The sequence below is a fragment of the Biomphalaria glabrata genome, chromosome 4, assembly GCF_947242115.1.
Source record: "Biomphalaria glabrata chromosome 4, xgBioGlab47.1, whole genome shotgun sequence".
NCBI classification, from domain to species: domain Eukaryota; kingdom Metazoa; phylum Mollusca; class Gastropoda; family Planorbidae; genus Biomphalaria; species Biomphalaria glabrata.
The window spans coordinates 42,542,165-42,561,763 of NC_074714.1; the positions used below are offsets into that span (position 1 = coordinate 42,542,165).

General features: G+C 35.9%; 2 protein-coding genes across 2 annotated transcripts; both read left to right on the forward strand.

Moving 5' to 3' along the window:
- Nucleotides 1-5,978: 5,978 nt before the first annotated feature.
- LOC106060570 (uncharacterized) lies at nt 5,979-11,446 on the forward strand. Its single transcript, XM_056027871.1, has 4 exons — nt 5,979-6,180; nt 8,568-8,655; nt 10,157-10,292; nt 11,066-11,446. The coding sequence occupies exons 1-4, from the start codon at nt 6,083-6,085 to the stop codon at nt 11,176-11,178; spliced, it is 435 nt and encodes a 144-aa protein (XP_055883846.1). The 5' UTR covers nt 5,979-6,082; the 3' UTR covers nt 11,179-11,446.
- A 1,556-nt stretch (nt 11,447-13,002) lies between these two features.
- LOC106060571 (uncharacterized) lies at nt 13,003-17,356 on the forward strand. The gene is made up of 4 exons (XM_013218501.2): nt 13,003-13,285; nt 14,862-14,949; nt 15,719-15,854; nt 16,759-17,356. Exons 1-4 carry the CDS (start codon nt 13,194-13,196, stop codon nt 16,887-16,889), a joined length of 447 nt encoding a protein of 148 aa, XP_013073955.2. The 5' UTR covers nt 13,003-13,193; the 3' UTR covers nt 16,890-17,356.
- The last annotated feature ends 2,243 nt before the right edge of the window (nt 17,357-19,599 follow it).

The following is a 19,599-nucleotide window of genomic DNA, read 5'->3' on the forward strand; positions in this document are numbered from 1 at the left end:
CCTACCTAAATACTGTGCATTCTCCTGGCTACTAATTATCTATGTTACGTATAACACTCGAGATTGGTCCATCAAAAAAAAAAAAAAAAAAACGAAATAAAATAATAAAACACGTTGAAAAATGAAACTCCAAGACATTCTCAGAAAGAATTTGTGGCCTTTAATGTTAGATCTAGAAGTTTTAAAAAATATTTTTTTTTTTGGTGCAATGCTGTTTTTTTTTTTTTTTGGGGGGGGGGGGGGGGAGAGATTCTAATTTAAACAAAACGAAATTCGACCCAGTTATATTTGACGTAGGCCTACACTAATGCTAGTATTTTCATAAAACATAATTGACTTTGCTTATTTCTTGAATTTGTACTTACATTTCTAAAGTTTTTTTTTTGTGTCCACCTTTCTCCTTCTTCGTCGTCATCTGCCTCTTTCATTCTTTTTTCATCAATTCATATCCTTTCTTTCTTTCAGTATTTCACATGATGTTTTTTTCGTGTGGTTCGCGCTCTGGACTATCGTTAGCTTGACTGAATGGTCCCAGATTTGAACCATGTTCGTTGTTGGGCTAGATTGTAATTATCTTCAGAATCTGAAACCACATCCGAAACGTGTTAAACTAAAAAATCCTTGACTTCTTGCACTCACTGCTAAATGACCTTCCCCTTGACACGCTGTGTGATACACTCAACACATGTTGTCCAACTAGTCCAGGGGGTCATTCATCTTTACACAGCCTAGGGAACAGTAGACAATAAAACATACACGAGTATTGGTATGTACACATTCGATTAAGTCAATGTAAAAAAGAACAGCTTGATAGAAAGTTTGATACCTAGTCGACAACTTTTGTAAGGCTAATAAAAGAATCAACAGTTTACAGTTCCCATCCATACAATCTCCTCCACAACTCTTAGCAAACAAAACTTCTTTCTAAACAAAATGGTTAAAGGAAAAAGTTTTATCTCTTTCCTTAGTAATTTGTACTAATGTTAGCAATAGGATGTAGTCGTGGTGGCTGAGAGGTCAAACGCTTGGCTTCGAAACCAATGCTTTCGGGTTCGAATCCTGATGTAGACCCTTTTTTTTTTAATTTCGGGATCTTTATGGCGCCACTCAGCTCTAATGGGTACCTGACATTAGTATATGCGGTTGGTCGTTGTGCTGGCCACATAAAATCCTAATTAACCGTGGGCCACATAAACAGATGACATTTACATCATGCCCTATAGACCGCGTGTCAAGAGGTGGGAACAGATTATACTCGTGGATTTCAAATGATTTCATTGGTGGGCCATACATATTAATTAAACAAGCACATTTCTGTTGTTTCATTCTTAAATAATAATAATAATAAACAATTGCAATAATAATGATAATAATAACAAATCCTCGCCACTAAACTCGTCTTCTAGAGTCAACCGATTTGGCCTACCTACTATACTGGGACCTATTTCGACAGGCAAGATTTTAGTCGACCAATTTTACAGTTTTTGGACAAAAAAACAAAAATCCGCAACCATCATTGACATCGCCGTACTACTATCTCACAATACAAATACAAGGGAAACTGAAATATAAAAAAATGAAAACTGAAGCTTGAAGATCAAACGACTATGAAGTTATCTAAATAACAATATACCCTATTGTTATATCAACCAAGGGAATATGACAGCTGACCTCACAGACACCTAAATGGCTCAAAACATCCTAAAGATCATCGTCGCCTGTCAGGAGGCGGTACCGCTGCAGATCTGCTACAATATCTGAAAATTTCTCAGTGGACACCGTTAAAGGACAACAATGAATTTCGCTTTACTCTAAGATGGTTGACCCTTGCAGTGTTAGAGAATATTTTCCACATAATAATAATAAAAAAAAATGATTTTCATTATACAATCTTATTATATTATTATTATTTGAAATAAATAATCTTTAGAAAATTGCTCTGCCTTTATTCTATAGAAAATAAACAAAATGGCCTTAAAACTATTTGCTGTTAGTCTAAATTCGTGTCTTGTTTATTCAAATTGGAATGATTTTCTATCGCAGCCTTGTCTCAGGAATAAAAACAAAAACTTGCATTTGAAATATAAATTTTAACCTTCATAAAGGCCTATGCGTGTTTCCGAGAAAAAAAAAGAAAGCAAACTGATTAAAACTATTTAAAACTGCATTTATTTGGGTGCACATTTTCTTGATTGTTTTTAATTATTTTAATTGCTTAGCTTTAAAAATTATTGAATTTAAAAAACAATGTCCGTGTTACCCAATCATGAAAGATGGCTTCAGAGGTTCTATAGTGGACAGAGAGCCCAGACATTCTTCAGTTCTCATCTTAATAGTTCATAATAATAATAATAATAATAATAATAATAATAGAATTCATTACATGGGGACAACATCGACAAGGCTGCTTCCTTAACATGGCTCAAAGCAGGTCATCTCTACCCTGAAACAGAAGGCTTTGTTACAGCAATACAGGACAGAGTAATCAGGACAAAAAATTACGAGAAGCATATCCTGAAACTCAATGTTGTCGACAAATGCCGAAAATGTGGAAATGTGGGCGAGTCGATTGAACACATTATGGCAGGATGTCCAGCCCTATCAGAATCAGCCTACCTAGGTCGCCATAACCAAGTTGCAAAGTTAATACACCAACACCTGGCTTTGACGTACAAATTGATCGGTAAGGACACTCCCCCTTATTATAAATACTCTCCGCAAGAGGTTCTCGAGTCTACTGAACATCTGCTGTACTGGGATAGGCCTATTCTGACCGACAAAACGGTAGATTTCAATCGCCCGGATCTGCTGTTCATCGATAAAAAAGAAAAAACCGCTACCATTATCGATATCGCCGTACCACTGTCTCATAATTTAAGAAAAACTGAGATAGAAAAACAAAGAAAATATGGGAACCTAGGCTTGGAGATTAAGCGTCTATGGAAATTGTCCAAAATAACAATATACCCCATTGTTATATCAACCGAGGGGATAATAACAACTGACCTCACAGACACCTTCAAGGCCCTTAACATTCCTAGGAACATCTTCGTTGCCTGTCAGAAGGCGGTACTGCTGCAGACCTGCCACATCACCAGAAAATTCCTCAGTGGAAACTGTTAAAGGGACTACGATGAATTTTGTTTCTCTTTAGCGAAACTCGACCCTGGCAGCGCCAGAGAATGACTACTCGTTCATTTCTAACATAATAATAATCTTTATTGTCGTGAGGAAATGTGTCTTACAATTTGTGCATTACACCAAACAAAACATTGTAACTATAAAAAAAAAAAAAAAAAGAAAATGTACATTTATACCTGACTCACTCATAATTTATATGTGAATGAGTTTATATCAAATTGTTTCTATTTAATGATTCGACAGCGAAGCACACAATAGAGTGTTTATTGTCTGTTTGTTTTGCTATCGGTGTCTTTTATCTCTTTGGTGATGGTAAAATCACAAAATCCTTACCCAAAAGGTGATTTTTTTATTTCTAGAATTTTTTTAGCTTTTTTTTTGTGGATGTTTATTTCAAACAGCTGCCCAAATGGAGTTTGCTTTTTGCTAATGACTTTACCAGCAGCATTAAGGATTCTATGGAGTTTATTTTTATTTCTAATGCTCAGATTGTTGTACCAGGCAGTCATATTAAAACTTAAAATATTGCAGATGTGAGCGTGATAAAACATAGCCAAGGCCTTGTCACTAACATTAAGCGAGGACAGTTTTCTCAGTAATCGTAATCTTTGCTGTCCTTTTTTGCTGATATAATCAGAATTTGTAGTAAAATTTAGTTTATTGTCTAGGATAGTACCAAGGTATTTAAAAGTTTGCACTATTTCAATAGTCTCGCCAAAGACAGAAACAATATTATTTTCCATCTTTTCCCTACGAAAATCGATTATCATTTCTTTGGTATTTTTTTGACATTTAATAATAAAAAAAATTATCTTTACAGTATTTTTCAATGTATTCTATTTCTCTGAAATACCGGTACTCGTTTACGTCTTAGCTCTCTGAGGGCAGGGCAAGAAGAGCCGCATCATCAGCGAATTTTGTGAATGAGCAAAAAGGACTATCGGATTTAAAATCATTGGTGTACAAAATGAACCACAATGGCGATGTCACAGCCCCCTGGGTCGCCCCTGTGTTAACTATGCGTGCATGAGCTCTCTGGGTCAAAAATTCATTAGGCCATAGTATTATATATGAACTAATCTTCAACGCTTTCATTTTTTCAATAAGTAAATGAAGTTGTATGGTATTAAAAGCTGATGAGAAATCAATAAAGAACAATCTTACATAAGTGTTCGGTAAGTCCAGAGGTTTGTAGACACAATTTACTCTTTTGGTAAGTAAATTGTAAAGGGTCCAACTTACTACAAAGATCATTCAGAAGAAACATTTTAACCAGTTTTTCTAAACATTTAGACACAATGGAAGTAAGTGAAAAAGGTCTATAGTCATTCATTTCCTTTGGTTTGGAAACCTTTGGCACAGGTACAATTATAGATGACTTCCACCCAGATGGTATCTTGTGGTTTAATAATGAAGTGAAAAAAATCTCTAGGAAATGTTCAGCTAGTTGTTCAGCACATTCTTTTAAGATTCGCCCTTTTATTCCATCAGGCCCACCAGCTTTCATTGGGTTGACGTTTTTGAAAATGTTGCAGACTTGCTCTTTAGTAATCGCTAATTCTAAACAGTTGCTAACTTTGACATCTTCCTGGGCTTTTAGTTTTAGATAATTAAAATCGTTAGTGTCGAAACGACAATAGAAATCATTTAACTCTTTGGATAATGTTTTATCGTCTCTTAAAGCAAGATTATTTTTACTTTTGACTTGTGCTCCTGACATTTTGTTCATGATACCCCACACCTGTCTCATGTCACTTGTCTTAATCAAGTCCTCCAGCTTGGTGCGGTAGTTTCTCTTCCCTTCCTCAAGAGCGACGTTAAGATTACATTGTGCTATTTTCCTTTCCTGTCTGTTGCCACTCATATATGCTCTTTTCTTTTTGATGATTTCCCGTTTTATTTTTGCAGTGACCCATGGTTTATTGTTGGGGTATATCTTGATACTCTTAGTACTGATACACATGTTTTCACAGAATTTGATATAATTCGTCACTGCTTCGACCCATTCTTCCAGATTTGATGTGGTCTCTTTAAACAAATTCCAGTCTTGACTCTAGACAACCCTGTAGTTTGAGAATGTTGTCTTGAGTCCATTCTTGTACAGTTTTCTGAATGACTTTGCCTTCTTTAAGTTTAGTGCGGTAATTTGGCAGCAGTTGTAGTGTTTTGTGGTCCGATGATCCTAGTGGTGGCTTTTCACGAGATGTGAATGCTCCTTTGATGTTACAGTAACACAAGTCCAGAGTTCTGTTCTCTCTTGTTGGACATGAGATGTGTTGGTAGAAGGTGGGTAGGTCAACCTTCAAGGTGCATTTATTAAAATCACCCAGTTTAACTACTGGTGCGTCCGGTGACCTTATCTGAAACTAGGGTCTCGCTCTTTTTCCGGTCTCTCTTTCTTTCTTTCTCTCTGTGTCTCTCTTTCTCTGTCTTTTTCACTCTTTTCTCTCTGTCTCTCCCTCTGCCTCTCTCTCTCTCTTTCTGTCTTTCTCACACACTCATTCTTAATTATTTTTTTTTAAATCTTCATGCAATCACTGTTTCTGGTAAATGTTCTTATCTATTTCACGCTGCACACGTGACTTCAATGTTATAAAATGTCCAGATTACTTGATGTCCACTACTGAACTAATTAGATCTAAAGTGATAAGAAACAAAAAAATACACATACTGTCCAGGTGGTTTATTCTTTATCTATAAACAGTGCGAAATGTAGCAACATATGTAAATGGAAACATTGAATCACACCCACATCGCACAACTCTTTTAAGTTTTACAGTAAAGAAGAAAAGCACAATCTGGGCCACGCATGAAAAGCCTACTTTAAGCCTCCTTTTTAACAGGGCATCAGAAATTCAAATCAAAAGCAAATCGAGATCTTGAGTTTGAAAACAAGAGATACACATTGACAGGATTGTCGCTGAAACAGGAATTTGAAATCATGAAGATACTTTCTTTGACGAGTTTTGTGTTGGTCATCCTGTGTCCAGCCTGGTCATCTGCAGCTTTTGGTGACCCTTGCGAAATAGTGACAGTGAGGTAGAACTTGAGTTTAACTTTGGTACACATATATTTTTCTCTTTTTGAAAACAAAAGTAATATTAAAGATTGTGCTATTTAATCATTCCAGATGACAGTGGCGTAGCAACCATGGCGAGAGGGGGGTTCAATAGCGCCATAGCCCATGACTAATGGGTGCCCACAGGCGTCATTGAAAGTTATTCGTTTACTACTTTAATAAAAACTTACACGCTTTATGAAGTCGTAACTAAATTGAGTGTTATGATAAGGTTACTCATGGGGTCCTACAAGCTGAACATTTTTTTTTATTGATCACACTTTTATCCTTTAAGTTTCTTGGGAAGGGGAGCCAACCATTAGGTTCTTGGACCCATGCCACTTCTAGGCGAGTACTGGTTCTAAGTCTTCTGTACCAATTATAAAGTAACATTTCAGGTTGATGAAAAGCACAGGTTTATTTTTCTTTATAACAAACATGAACATCGTTGTTTGTTTTCTATGGTTCGGATGTTCCTTCAGATCTAAAGATTTGTACATACAAGTCAAAATCTCACATAGGACGGCAGGGGCTGGCAGCGGGCGGATTCAAACCCGGGACCATTGAGACAACTGTCTAGAATGCATATAACACGACCAGGTAGGCATCATGCACTGATTGTTTGACTGGTAGGACACGAGTTAGCTTCTCTCTCGGAGTTCGCTGATCGCAAGTTTTTGAACCACCAATGGCACACGAGCAAGCTATGTGGACTGTAAAATGTGGACTGTAAAATGTGGACTGTAAAATGAAAAACAGCTTTATTATTATTATATTTTTTTTTTTGCAGAACTTATATTACCTCACTCTGTCTGTCTGTCTGTCTGGTACAATTGTTGTACACGTTACACCCAATCTCTGATCAAGCTGTTCAATTTTGCACAATTATTTCTTGTACCTGACGAAACAAAAATTTAAAACTAACAATATATAGCTATAAAACCTTCTATTCTCATGAGCACTTGTGTGTTGGCTTGAGGAAGCATGAGAGCTTGAGTTCGAATTCAAGTTTTCTTTAAAAGCTATCACGATATCATTCACTGAAATACTCCTTCAGCCCCCCCCCCCCTTTTTTTTTCCCCTTTCTCAACTGGTCCAGACGAGTGATAGGATCATAGCGCTTTGAGAAATTTAAAAGTGTGAAATCGCAATTAAAAAAAAAAAAACAATTGTTAAAAATATTTATAATCGGACAGATTAACTATTATTAGTCTAGATAGATTACACATTTAATTACACGGCTGATCCAAACTATTTTTTAAAATAAATTTTACTTTTTATTCCTAGTAAAAACTCAACTAGCTAAGCTCGTGGACTTATGTTAAAGTCTTCCCTCAAAAATAAGTCCGAGTTACTAATGTCTAAAGTACATTCTGAAGTCCGTATTACTTATGTCTGAAGTACATTCTGAAGTCCGAGTTACTAATGTCCAAAGTACATTCTGAAGTCCGAGTTACTAATGTCCAAAGTACATTCTGAAGTCCGAATTACTTATGTCTGAAGTACATTCTGAAGTCCGAGTTACTTATGTCTGAAGTACATTCTGAAGTCCGAGTTACTAATGTCCAAAGTACATTCTGAAGTCCGAATTACTTATGTCTGAAGTACATTCTGAAGTCCGAATTACTTATGTCTGAAGTACATTCTGAAGTCCGAATTACTAATGTCTAAAGTACATTCTAAAGTCCGAGTTACTTATGTCTAAAGTACATTCTGAAGTCCGAGTTACGTATGTCTAAAGTACATTCTGAAGTCCTAGAAATTGAACGTACAACTAGCACCTGCTTTCATTTCATCCCTTGCCCTGTTTGTATGGAAACAAAAAATGAAGCTAGAATTGTGCGGAAGCCACAACGCCTGAAAACATGCAACAAATGAAGATTTAAATGTGAACATAATCATTGTAATAATAGTGGTTCTAGTTTATAAGAAGCAGACACCTGAGAAATACAAGATATGCTAGGACAAATGTGTACAAATGCTCCTTTTTTTCTAGTGCTATTAGAGCATGGAATGGGTTGCCTGAGTCAGTCAGGAAAACCAATGACTTGGCAGAATTTGATTAGCATGCATGACTAGATTGATCTAGGGACACTCGTAAGACGTAATCATCTTAGTTTTTTAACTAACGTCTATATTTTATAAGATAAGCTCAAATGAAAAGAAAATGCTATATTTTTTACTTGTCCATACCCACGAGACTGTAGTATCTTCTTGTTTTCTTTTTTTTAAATAGTGTTTTATATTCTATTCTTTCTCAACTGTCACAAGATTAACATTAAAATAGTGATGATCAATTTTAAATATATTTAATTACATAGTGATACTTATTAGTTTTTAATGTGATTGTTAATTATTCTGTAATTAGCAATCTCTCTGGAAGCCATGACCAAGTTGTGAATATCACAGTTCCTAAAGATTGCCTCTTTGGTGACGTAGACTGGAATTATCCCAGGGTAATTAGAAATCTAAATATATCTTTCTTTCTTTTTAGAAACTTTCTTATCTTATCTTATAGATTACAGACATTACTTATTAAAAAAAAAAAGAAGATAGTTACATCGTACGCATTTCATGCGCCAATCTAGTCATTAATGTTAATCAATGACTTAAACTTTAAACTCTGCTAAGTCGTTGGTTTTCCTGGCTATTTCAGACATCCCATTCCATTTATTAGCGGCCCCCGAAAGGGGAAAAGACGCTATTAGTTTTGTGCGAAATGTCTGTCCGTCTGTCCGTCTGTCCATCTGTCCCGTTTAGATCTCGTAAACTAGAAGAGATATTGAAAATCTGATTTCACAATATTTTAGACCATTCAAAGTTCTGATGCAACGGCTACTTTTTTTGTTCCTGAAAGCGAAAATTCTAATTTTTAAAATCAATTATGCAAGCAGTTTTTTATAAGAAAAAGCTAATTAGTATGCATTATACGTTAGACCTAATTTAAGACGAATAGTAATCTTATAAAGATCATTTCGTGAACAGTTTTTCTATATAGCAAAACTTTTTTTTTTCAAAACAATTAACTTATTTAGTTCGAACCGAGGGTCCCGGGTTCGAATCCTGGTGAAGACTGTGATTTTCATTTTCTGAGTCTACCCAGCTCTAATGGGTACCTGACATTAGTTGGGGAAAAGCAAAGGCGGTTGGTCGTTGTGCTGGCTACATGACACCCTCGTTAACCGTAGGCCACAAAAACAGATGAACTTTACATCATCTGCCCTATAGACCACAAAATAGTTAGGCCAGGTTCACATCTAACTTTACATTCACTTTCACGTATCCTTTGATCTGCGGGACGGTTGGGGCACTACACAAGATCTGTTAACCTTCTTTCTCCATTCTTATCTCTCATTTGTCTTTGATATAATTTCATTCGGATGTTCTTTCTGAAAATATTGAAGCCTACCTGGGTGGACCACTGGTCGTGCGGTTTGCGCGCTGGACTGTCGTTTGGATTTATCGACGATCGAAGGTTCAAACCCTGCTCCCATCCCCCGTCGTCCTGCGGGAGGTTTGGACTAGGAAGTAAACTATCTTTAACTCTGAAGGATTATCCGAATTATGTAAAACATTTTACTTCGGGGGCCGATTTTGAGTTTGTGTTTCCACACAAACTGTCTTTTGTAACCTTGTTGTAAGTTTATTTTGATTTAGTTTCAAATATAAACATTGTGAAGGTTGATGGTTTTGGTGTGCATTATCTTAAGAAGACAGTGCCTAGACTTCCAATATACACTGCAGTATGCAATCTTTTTAAGAATGTATATGTACATAATCTTTGCTTGAAAAACTGAAAACTAATAGATCGTAATATTTTCCAACAAAAAAAAAAAGGAAAGTTAAGTCAATTTTCTTCCTACTTTTGTGACTCTATTTTTGTGTATTTACGTGATAATGTAGTTATTTATCATTTAATATCAATTTTTTTTAATTAAAGGTAAATGTTTTTTTCAGGGTTCTCTTCTCTTGTCTCATGCCACGGGAGGTAAAAACTTTCAGCTGTGCATTGAGAAAGGATGGGGCACTTTTGTAACTCAAGTTCAGGAAATTGTTAACGGCATTGCTAAAACTCTAGCCTTACCCACAGAAGGTATTGTTTGTAAGCATTTCTTACAAAATTGGACGTAAAATTGGCGGTTAGGACGTAAAATAGGTGGTTAGGACGTAAAATAGGTGGTTATGACGTAAAATAGGTGGTTAGGACGTAAAATTGGCGGTTAGGACGTAATAATCTTCATTTCTGAAGGAACATCCAAAACTTATAAAACAAACAAAACAAAGTCGTCTTTTAGAAATGTGTACGAAAAAGTGCAGTCAAGAAAAAAGTGCAGTCAAGAAAAAAGTGCAGTCAAGAAAAAAGTGCAGTCAAGAAAGAAGTGCAGTCAAGAAAGAAGTGCAGTCAAGAAAAAAGTGCAGTCAAGAAAAAAGTGCAGTCAAGAAAGAAGCGCAGTCAAGAAAAAAAGTGCAGTCAAGAATCCGTCTCTTTTTTCTTCCCTTTCCTTCAACCTAGATCTCTATCCAAACTCTTGTCTAGTCTTTATTTTTCAATTCTTATTTCTATAGCAACCAATTTATTCTTCCTCTGCATCACCATCCTCGGAAATCATTTGGATTCATATCATATTCATATTATATTCATCTTGATCACGTGACATTGCATCATTTCTGGAACTAAAACAACAACATAAAACTAAACATTGTTACTAATAGACATTCATGATTTGCATACCATAGTTTTTAGAATATTCAATAGATGGTCATACAGTCAAAACCTTTTTTTCTTTCTATATTTCTAATTCTTTGTGTATTTCTACGTTTTTTGTTTTTGTTTTTTTAAAGCTACAAACTCATTTTTGTTTCCAGAGACTCCAACATGTACAAAGTCAACAAACTCAGAAGCTGCCCTCCTCATCTCATCCCCCTCCGCTCAGATGTATATGACCATGTTCAACTATCGCATTATTCCAGAAAAGTAACTTTCAGATCTGCATGGTTTACAACAGACATTCCAACAGTGGACACTGAGGAAGATATGGAGAAACTTTGTGCCTAGAAATATTAAATGCTATGAATCCTTTTAAAAAGTCAAAAGAATAGTTACGTTAGAAAACGCATATTTGACGGAAGAAAATGTACTTGCTATTTGTTATCTTGTTAAGATTTATACTAAAACTTAAAATATATAAAGAGGAATTATTATGTACATCACATTAGCATATTAATAAATGTATATTTGAAATAAAAGTTGTTTATATACAATATAATAATAATAATAATAATGAATACTCGTTCTTTTCTAACATAATAATAATAATAACCTAGGCCTAAGGTTCGGGGCTCGAATTTCGGTGACGAATTCGATTTTAAATTTCTGAATTTTACAATACCAGAATTTAGTTGGGGAAAGTAAAGGAGGTTGGTCGTTGTGCTGGCCACATGACACCCTGCTCGTTAACGGATGACCTTAACATTATCTCCCCCATAAGGTCTGAAAAGGGAACTTTTTTTTTCCATTCAGCTAACGATAAGTCAGATCTTGTTGTGCAAAAGTAAAACTATTTCGTACCAATGACTTTAAGAGTTCACCTGGGATTAGTTTGTACCAAACAGCTGCTATCAAGTGTAAGTGTACTATGATTATTTATTTACTACGTATAGTACTATCGCTAAATGATCCACACTTATTTATAACGTATGCACATAGTAATGTACCTTAATAGTGTTCTAAACTTTCAGGGAGGGATAACATTTGACAATGTAATTAATGTCTTCCACACCGCATATTTGACTTTTAAAACGTTCATAATAATAAACAAAGTCTCTATCAATGTCGTCATTTCTAGTTATGCGTCTAGTACAAACAATAAACACTGGGACGGCGTGGAAGTTACGGTCCAGGCAGTTTCAAAAATATATTCTATACAATAGTGCGAGGATCTAAAATGATATCAAAGTGACACGATCTACGCTATGGTACTGTACAGTGCAGGATTTTAGTAAATGGAGCTAATATGCAGTATGTTTTCACGCTTTAAGCTTCATCATAAATACCTTTAATATTAATAGATCTAAAAGCATGATATCTGGAAAGAAGGAGAGAACATTCCAGTAAATGTAATTTTATTTCCCTCAATTTCTTCTATTTAATAAGCAGATTTGATTTTTTTAATGTGGATGCCCCTTTCTTTTTCTCTCTCCCCCTTTCTTTGTCTCCCTTTGTCTGCCTTTCTTTTTCTTTCTCTCCCTGTCTCTCTCTTTTTCTCTCTTTTCGTCCTCTCTTTCTTTTGTCTTTCTCTCTTGTCTTTCTCTCTCTCTGAAACTTTTTTTCTCTCTCTCTGTTCTCTCCCTGTCTGTCTCTCCCTTGCTCTCCCTGTCTTTCTCCTCTTTTCTCTCTCTCTTTTGTATTTCTCTCTCTCTTTCTGTCTCTCTCTGAAACGTTCTTTTTCTCCCTCTCTTTCCTTCTATCTCCATCTTTCTCTCTCTCTCTCTCTCTCTCTCTGGCTCAGTGTCAATCCGTCTCCCTGTCTTTTTCTCTATGTCAATCTCTCACCATGACTTTCTCTCTCTCTATCGCACTCCCACACCTTCGTTTACCTATTCCTCTCTTTTCTTTTCATTGGTACATTTGTTATCACTCCAACGTGGCACTCACAGCCAGGTGACTGACCCTGACCCCAAACCTGATACGTGAGCGAATAAAACAGCTGGCCTAAACATGTGTCTATGTCCTTAACAATTCCATTGTCTCGTGAAACTGTACGGATACCCCAAACTCAAACAAACAACATGTGAACAAATATGTTCAGGTTTACAGTAGTCCTATTGAAGATGACAGCGTAAAGCTTTATAAGCCAGATCACTCTCGTCATAACCAGACAACTGTTTCATCCGCTCACAAGAGAAACTATTAGATTAAATCTAGATCTAGTTAAAAGTTCAAAGTTACAACGAAAAAAAATATTTTTTAAAACAGAAAAGAAATATTGGTAACATGTCCTGCTTGAGAAATTTCGTGTTGGTCATCCTGTGTCCAGCTTTATCACTAGCAGCCTTTGGTGACCCTTGTGACGTAGTAACATCGAGGTAGGTCATTTTTAGTTTTAACGTTTAAATTTGTGTTGAGGTCTGGATCCAGTGACATTAAATTTATTAAATCTATAGCCTTCGGTACACTTCATAAACATCTAGGAAAAAAAAACATTCTAAAATTACCTTTTTAATTGGAGATTTTCAATTATGGCGGATAATAAATAGCTAGTTAACCACTTTGGTGTAACCGGTGTACACAAAAAATGAAATATTGATTAGCTATGCTATTTAGATGATATTGTACTCTTTTAGCTTAGTAAAATTAAATTTCTGCGCTCTTTCTTCTGGGTGCACAAACTTTTTTAAAAATTGTATGGTTGGCAGCAAGGATCTTTTATTTTAGCGTCCTTAACATTGTTTAGTATCGAAAAATTTACCGCGAAATTTCCACAATAATAATAAAAAATGCGACACATACATTTCATGAAAGCAAAAACATACACAAATCCAACATTGTTAAATTAAATCTCACATTTTAGATAAAACTCATTTGAGTAATTAATACATTTACACTATAATATCATCATCATCATCATCACTCCTTTGAGTTCCTCATGGAACATAGGGCCTCGACAAAAACACGCCACTCTCCACGGTCTCTTTCTAGCTTTTTGATGGTGTCCCAGCTCTTTCCGGTCTTCTCTGCTTCTTCAAGTACACTGCGTCGCCATGTTCTTTTTGGTCTTCCTCTGCGTCTTGTTCCCTGGGGGTTCCACTCTAAGGCCTGCCTAGCTCTGTTGCTGGTATCTTTTCTACTTTGTCATACCAGTGTATTTTTAGGATATTTCTCAGGCATCTGTTGATGAAGGTCTGTATTTTTTTTTTGTTGTGGCTTCAGTTGTTCTCCATGTTTCAGAACCATACAGTAGGACAGCCTTGACATTAGAGTTAAAGATTCTTAGTTTAGTCTTGTTTGAGATGTAAGGAGATTTCCAGGTTGGTTTTAGCTGTGTAAATGTCTGACGTGCTAGATTTATACGGCGTTTAATGTCTTCATCTGTTCCACCTGATATACTGACTACACTCCCAAGGTATATAAAATTTTCTACTTGGTCTATTGTCTGAGAATCCAATACTATGTCTCCACTTTGTTTATTGTTTACTTTAAGTACTTTAGTTTTTTGGTGGTTTATTTTGAGGCCTACTCTTTTTCCTACTTCGCTTAAAGCTGTGACCTTTTCTTGCATATCCTGTAGTCTGTGTGATAATAGGGCTATGTCATCAGCGAATTCCACTATAATATACCACGTTGTAAAGAAATTTTGCAAGAAATTTAAAAAAATTTTTTAAGTTTTTTGTTTGAATAGTATCAAACTGATATCCGAGTTTACCTGTCTCGACAGGTCTGGGAAACCACAAATTCTTGACCTGAATGGTGACATACATGCACCACGGCAAACAGCAGGGTTTCTGTCCAGGGCTTTTGCAAGAGAGAATTTGAACCTCTCAAGCCCTCACTGAAATGGAGTTTGATGATTATGATTCAGTTATATGCGAATTTGAAAATAAACTATTTATTACCAATATTACTTTTTTCTTATCGAGGTCTTTTTAAATTGTGTTTCATTAGCGACCTGGCAGGCAGTGATGACCAAGTGATCAATGTCACATTCCCTAAAGAGTGTCTCTTCGGTGCTGTCAATTGGAACTATCCAAAGGTAATATAAACATCTGTAGGATATGTGTTGTTAGGTTCTAATTAATGTGTATCCATTAAAATCCTCATCCACGCTCCTTTTCACAATGAGTTTGATTAGTAGATAAGAAAATATTAATGGCTGCCTGGTTGTGTGCGCTGTCGCTACGATAGCCTGCCCCTATTCCCATCAGCCTTGCAGAAGGTACGGACTAAGACGTTATAATCTTTCATTTCTGAAGGAATATTTCAAACTTACAAATGGTCCAATATTTTATACTATTCATGATATTAAGGTATTAATGTAAACAGACTAGTTGGGAGCTAAGGCAAACATCCTAGTCAGGAGTTAAGGTCAAAAGACTAAGGAGCTAAAGTAAACATTCCTAGGAGCGAAAGTAACCAAACTTGTTTGGAGCTAAGGTTAACAGACTAGTCAGAAGTTAAGGTAAAAATGATTATTCTAGAGCAGCGGTTCTCAACCTTTTAAGCTCGGCGACCCCTTTTTACAATATATCACTCTGCCGCGACCCCCCCCCCCCCCCCCAATAGACACACACAACAATAGAAGAATAGAAAATAACAATCCTTATTTTTGATGATCTTAGGCGACCCCTGGCAAATCGTCAATCGACCCCCAAGGGGGTCGCGAGCCACAGGTTGAGAACCCATGTTCTAGAGCATCATGACTTGTCACAGTGCTGTTTACTCGGCTTTCCATCAAAAATACCAAAACAAAAAGTGTGTCTTTAAAAATGATTTCGTTGATAATTAAATGTTTTCTTTTTCAGGGCTCTCTCCTTCTCACTCACGCCGAAGCAGCCAAAAACTTTAAGCTGTGCATTGAAGAAGGTTGGACCGTAGAAATCTCACGTGTTCAAGAGGTCAAGAATGGCCATTACAAGACTCTGCCCCTGCCCACTAAAGGTACATAGTTTTTCATGAATTTCTAAGCAAATGTATACAATCAAAACGATATCTAGTTTCTACAGAATATACAAAATTATCAGTGTAAATAATGCTTGAATGTTGGATGGGACATAAGCTTCAAGTGTCATTGCAAGTCGAAGGTCTTTAGTTCCAATCCGAATGCCAGAAGTTTTAACTCGGCTTTTTGGGCCAAAGATTTCAGTAAATTAAATGCAACATTTCTTTGAGTTTTACTGGCATGTCTATTTCTATAAAGCATCAACTCTTTCAAAAGTTACATTTGAATTTCATCTAATCTGAAAAAGAAATTATGTTTTGTCAGGTAAGAGGGATAGTAAAGCATGATGCCCAATTATTAAACAGACAATATATCATATTACTTTTTTTGTACGTAGAGTTGGTACCATTATTCTTCACTTTAAACTAGTTTACTGTGTTCCTCTCCCTATGCCCCTCTCTCTCTCTCTCTCTCTCTGTCTCTCTCTCTCTGTCTCTCTCTCTCTGTCTCTCTCTCTCTCTCATCTATTCCTTGATGTTTTCAAGTTTCTCCCCATCGTCTTCCGTTGCCAGCCATTTATTAGCCAATGCATCTTTTAGACTGTTAATTCTTTTACAAACTTTTTCATCTATCTTATCTTAAATTATCTTATCTTATATAAAAAGCAGTTGTTACTTCAAAAAAAGAAGATGATTATGTCCTGCGCGTGTCCCTTGGTCAATCTAGTCATGCATGTTAATCAATATATATTTGCGGTTTATGTAAGTCGAATTCAAATTTGATGTCGCCTAGTAGCTTCCTAAAACTATAAATATACATTTAAAAAAAAATATTTTGTATTTCCGTTTTCTTTTCACCATAACATCTTGATACATGTTTGAAAAACTGTTTTCTTGTTCTTAGAGAAACCAACTTGTACTGATTCGTCCAACGGAGAAGCTGCTCTCTTGGTCTCAGCCCCAGAGGGTCAAAGATATATGACTATGTTCAACTACCGCATTGTCCTTCAGTCCAAGGGGGGCAACAAACATTAGCCTCACTAGAAGAGTAACTGCCCTGTCTACTGGAGCGTTTTTATTATGTTATTAAATTAATTATAATATTAGTTCAAGTAAAAGTAAATACCATTTATAACATGAGCACATGTTTCACTATGTCACTTCACATTTATAACTTTGTTTCATTACTTTGTATAACGTTTATAACTGGAGCACACGTATCAATACATGCATCAATTAGAACGTAAACATCCATTTAACTACATATTTTCACATGTTTCAAATGAACACATATTTATATCATACTTACACATGTTAAACTTCAACGCATACTTCACTAAATCATATGATTTCATAGCTCGAACACAAGTCTCACTATAAACTCTACCATATATAACATAAACACATGTCTCGCTTCTCTACCTCAATATGTTGTAAACTCATTAAGATGTATTACAGTCTTAATTAAACTAATTAAATTCGTTTTAATTTACAAAAAGATATTATTTTCTTTGTTTCTCTGTTCATGTTGTATCTCTGATCTTACTTTTTATTTTGGTAACCCATAATGTAAATCTTATCTAAGTGTAGGGTTTGAGTGTGTCTGTGAGAGTGCTTGGTTATGCTTGTGTGTCTGTAGCCCAAACGTTAGTTAAAACCTTAAAAAGAGGGGTTAGGCAATATGAAACAGTTAATATTTCCTTTGATTTATGGAACGAAAATCTTCTGGTCTATTTTATTTTAGATAATCTCTACGATTTAATTAAGGATCAGAAAATGATAATCCTCTCTTATGCTTGCTCTCTGATATGTCCAGTGCCTCCAACTGTTAGTTTCGATTTTGAAGAGCTTTATGTCGCGTTAAAGTGGACGACCAGTGGCTCTCCTGCATTCTGTTAGATCACCACACAGAAACCCAGATTCATTAAAAGATGTCAAGCCAAAATTAATTTTACTATAATGAAACATGCTTAAACTCGTTAGAGTCATTTTTTAAATAAAAATTTATATATAAATATATATACATCAAAGAGTATAGGAGTACCAGGTGACCGAGCCTGGCTCGTTTGAATAATTTGTTAAGAAAATATATTTACTCCAACTCAATATATATATATATATGTTTGTAATGACGAAAATGAAGTATCGGGTAAAGACTATCAATCTGAAGAGCTGCTTTTGTGTTCTTTTAGTTCTAAATGTCATTGTAAATGGCGATTTGAACAGAAAGTCTCCATAAGTCCCCATACAGTCTAAAAAAAATCAGCTCACGTCGTGTCTTTTTACATTGCATCTTTTGCATAAAACTATTGGCCTATTGTTGGCTTGGAAGAAAGTATTTGCTGTGTAGCTTCTCAAGTGGTTACGTTCAGACATTTTATATTGCAATTCATTTTGGTTTTACAACGCAACATCAAGTGATGCAAAATCTCTACGCTATAGGGTAAAATATGAACTTTGTATCAAAGTAAAATAACGCATTGTTCCTAAGAGACTGAAAAACATTGTATTGTTAGTATTCTAAAGAACAAGGCGCGGTAGCTGAGCGGTAAAGCGCTTGACTTCCGAATCGCGGTCCGGGGTTCGAATCCTGGTGAAGACTGGGATTTTTAATTTCGGGATCTTCGTGCGCCTCTGAGTCCACCCAGTTCTAATGGGTACCTCTGAGTCCACCCAGTTCTAATGGGTACCTGACATTGGTTGAAGAAAAGTAAAGTCGGTTGGTCGTTGTGCTGGCCACATGACATCCTCGTTAACCGTAGGCCACAGAATCAGATGACCTTTACATCATCTGCCCTAAAGACCACAAGGTCTGAAAGGGGAACTTTACTTTTTTTGTCTATTCTAAAGTGTTTCCGTGGTGCATCTCTGTTACGACGAACACCTCTTAACTCTTTAAAAATGATAGCGTGACTGTCGGACTATAAGAAGTTCATAGTGCATTAGCAGGGACATCGCTGTTTGTAGTGCAGTCTTGTCACCGTATGTCCATGATGGACTGCAAACATCTTTTGTGAAAGCGTTCAAGAAGTACCCATGTCTCAGATCCACATAGAGGGGTTGAGAGAACCACTGCTTGGCAGACACTGATTTTAGTAAGCAGGCGGAGTGATTTATTTCGCCATACTCGTCCAAAAACACTACTGGCCCTAATCAGACGTTTATCAACGTCCCTTAAAAGCAATGCGTCATTTGATACTATGCTTCTCAGATATGTGAAACTGTCTACCACATTAAGGGTGTGCCCATTCATAATCTATGAGGCTAAGTAGATTTTATTGAGTGAATTCTGGAACACGATTTTCGTTTTTCCAAGGTTTAAAGTTAAACCAAAAGAGGCGGCAGCGTAAGCAAATTCGTTGACCGCGAGCTAGATATCATGTTCAGTGTGAGCAAGTAAGGCGTATAGAAGCTGTGTTATGACCATATCCTATGTTTTTGGTATGGGACAGTAAGTAGACTTAGAAGATTGAACATATTATAATTCACCAGCAAAATAACAACAAAGTATAAGCTACCTACATGACTCTATGCAATAAAAGTATAAACAATTTATATAGCACTTAAAACACAATAACTAAACATACATTGGCAAATTTAATTTCATTATTTCTCTCCCATAGTTCCATAATAAATCAATCTACAATAAGATGGTGCGGAAATGTTTAATTAGGTCTATTGATTCACTAAAACTTGTCCATGTTTGCAAAGAAATGTGTACTGCTCTAAGCCAGTGACGTAAGCG

Bases quoted from the DNA above. Each gene is read 5' to 3' on its own strand.
- LOC106060570 (XM_056027871.1), top strand. From the start codon at position 6,083: ATGAAGATACTTTCTTTGACGAGTTTTGTGTTGGTCATCCTGTGTCCA. The intron at 6,181-8,567 runs GTAGAACTTGAG...TTCTGTAATTAG, and splicing joins TGCGAAATAGTGACAGTGAG to CAATCTCTCTGGAAGCCATG. The intron at 10,293-11,065 runs GTATTGTTTGTA...TTTTGTTTCCAG, and splicing joins TCTAGCCTTACCCACAGAAG to AGACTCCAACATGTACAAAG.
- LOC106060571 (XM_013218501.2), top strand. From the start codon at position 13,194: ATGTCCTGCTTGAGAAATTTCGTGTTGGTCATCCTGTGTCCAGCTTTA. The intron at 13,286-14,861 runs GTAGGTCATTTT...GTGTTTCATTAG, and splicing joins TGTGACGTAGTAACATCGAG to CGACCTGGCAGGCAGTGATG. The intron at 14,950-15,718 runs GTAATATAAACA...TTTCTTTTTCAG, and splicing joins TCAATTGGAACTATCCAAAG to GGCTCTCTCCTTCTCACTCA.